The sequence below is a fragment of the Octopus bimaculoides genome, chromosome 8 (assembly GCF_046866305.1).
Source record: "Octopus bimaculoides isolate indiv1 chromosome 8, ASM4686630v1, whole genome shotgun sequence".
Lineage (NCBI taxonomy): Eukaryota > Metazoa > Mollusca > Cephalopoda > Octopoda > Octopodidae > Octopus > Octopus bimaculoides.
The window spans coordinates 713,115-715,614 of NC_142935.1; the positions used below are offsets into that span (position 1 = coordinate 713,115).

General features: G+C 40.4%; 3 protein-coding genes across 4 annotated transcripts in view; 1 reads left to right on the forward strand and 2 right to left on the reverse strand.

Moving 5' to 3' along the window:
• Nucleotides 1–2,500, reverse strand: part of LOC149134280 (uncharacterized) — an 880,637-nt gene that overhangs the window by 698,183 nt on the left and 179,954 nt on the right. The window lies entirely within an intron of this gene.
• LOC149134287 (uncharacterized) overlaps nucleotides 1–2,500 on the forward strand; it is a 227,343-nt gene that overhangs the window by 141,556 nt on the left and 83,287 nt on the right. The window lies entirely within an intron of this gene.
• The window catches only part of LOC149134290 (uncharacterized), an 18,166-nt gene that overhangs the window by 12,853 nt on the left and 2,813 nt on the right, over nucleotides 1–2,500 (reverse strand). Inside the window, exon 2 of one of the 2 annotated variants that reach the window (XM_089355963.1) lies at nucleotides 89–163. The exons of the other annotated variant lie outside the window; for it this stretch is intronic. Within the exon in view, the coding sequence (XP_089212089.1) occupies nucleotides 89–163 (75 nt within the window). The remainder of the gene's footprint in view (nucleotides 1–88; nucleotides 164–2,500) is intronic. 2 annotated transcript variants of the gene reach the window in all.

Genomic DNA, 2,500 nt, shown 5'->3' on the forward strand with positions numbered 1-2,500 from the left:
ATCGCTTGACAACTGATGTTGGTGTGCTTACATCCCTGTAACTTAGCGGTTCGGCAAAAAAGGCCGATAGAATAAGTACTAGGCTTACAAAGAATAAGCTCTGGGGTTGATTTCTTCGCATAAGAGGCAGTACTCCAGCATGGCCGCAGTCACATGACCGAAACTAGTAAGAGCATAAAAGAAAAGAATATATATATGTATATAGTATATATTTACATATATATACAAATATACTATACATTATATATATATATATATATATATATATATATATATATATATATATAAATATAAATATATATTTCTATATATATCTTATATGCCAAATCAATATATTTTATATGAAAAATTATTTTGAATAAAGAAATATGTAAAAACCTAATTCAACGTTAATTCTTGTTGCCTTGTTTGCTGTACATTACATCCGTTTCAGAAAAGAAACGCACAATTTGGAGGAGATTTGATTGCTATTTCTAGCTGACTGAACATCCATATAGTGTGTTGTTGTTGTTTAACCCCAGGTCTGTCCTGATCCAACAGACACATGATCAAAGATGTTCCAGCCGTGGCCATCCCATCTTTTATTCAGGCATAATGTATCTTGGACTACATTAAATAATGTCTCTCTTTTTTGTTTCCGTTTAGTTCAACCTTGATCTAATAGAAAAACAATCTCAAAGCTTTCCAGATCTGCCTATCCCGTCTATATATCTCTTTTATTTAGACAGAGTACCCGACTACGGCCATGCTGGAGCACCACCTTAAGGGGTTTTAGTTGTAGAAATCAACCCCAGGACTTATTCTTTGTAAGGGTAGTACTTATTTTTTATCGGTCACCTTTGCTGAACCACTAAGTTATGGAGACGTAAACACACCAACGCCGATTTTCGAGAGGTGATGGGGAACCCAAACATACACACATCTACACACGCGCATGTATGCATGCATACATGCATACACGATGGGCTTCTTTCAGTTTCCGTCTACCAAATCCACTCACAAGCCTTTGATTGACCCGCGGCTATTGTAGAAGACACTTGCCCAAGGTGCCACGCGGTGGGACTGAACCCAGAACCATGTGGTTTGGGAAGCAACTACAGTGAGAACAGTTATTCTCAACGCTTTTAATATCCAGGCCAGATCCAAAACTTGGATTTACTCTGGGAGCTGCTCCCCCAAAAAATGTGACACACAAGTCAGATTAAAGAAAAAAATTATAATATTTATAGAATGAATATAGTCGAGGGCTGCCTGCGGCCCTGGGAGCCGCAGTCGACGTTCTGGAGCGGCCGAGGGATTCGTTTGAAATATTAAATAAAATGAGAAGGTGGTTAAGGGGAGGTAATTACATGTGACGAATAACTGGAAGTTTCGTCCTTTATGGATTTTTTATTCCTTTGCTTGTGTCAGCCATGCTGTAGAAGGGGCTTTAGTCGAAAACCAGGACTTATTCGATGTAAGCCTAGTACTTATTCTATCGGTCCTTTTAGCCGAACTGCTAGGTTGCAGGAACGTAAGCAGCTTGCTTACCAACCACATGGTTCTGGGTTCAGTCCCACTGCGTGGCACCTTGGGCAAGTGTCTTCTAATATAGCCTCGGGCCGACCAAAGCCTTGTGAGTGGATTTGGTAGATGGAAACTGAAAGAAGCCCGTCGTATATATGTATATATATATGTTTGTGTGTCTGTGTTTGTACCCCCACCATCGCTTGACAACCGATGCTGGTGTGTTTACGTCCCCGTAACTTAGCGGTTCAGCAAAAGAGATCGATAGAATAAGTACTAGGCTTACAAAGAATAAGTCCTGGGGTCGATTGGCTCGACTAAAGGCGGTGCTCCAGCATGGCCGCAGTCAAATGACTGAAACAAGTAAAAGAGTAAAAGAGTATACCCACGCCGGTGGTCAAGCGATAGTGGAGGTACAAATACAGATGCATACATGTATATATATATATGCATATATATATATGTGTGTGTGTGTATATATATATACACATATATATATATATATATACATACAAATGTATATATATGTATATATATCTGTGTGTATATATATATATATATATATATATATATATATATATATATATATATATATGGATGTGTAATGTCAATGTGCATACCCGTCAGAGTGTAAGTATCTTGAGAGAAAAGCTGAACATTAGAAGCATCAGTTGTGGTGTGCAAGAGAGACGATTGCGCTGGTATGGACATGTGGTGAGAATGAATGAGGATAGCTGCGTGAAAAAGTGTCACACCCTAACAGTTGAGGGAACCCGTGGAAGAGGTAGGCCCAGGAAGACCTGGGCTGAGGTGGTGAGGCAAGACCTTCGAACATTGGGCCTCACCGAGGCGATGACTACTGACCGAGACCTTTGGAAATGTGCTGTGCGTGAGAAGACCCGGCAAGCCAAGTGAGATCGTTGCCAGTGCCCCTGGACTGGCTCTTGTGCGGGTGGTACATAAGATGTACCATTTCGAGCGTGGCCGTTGCCAG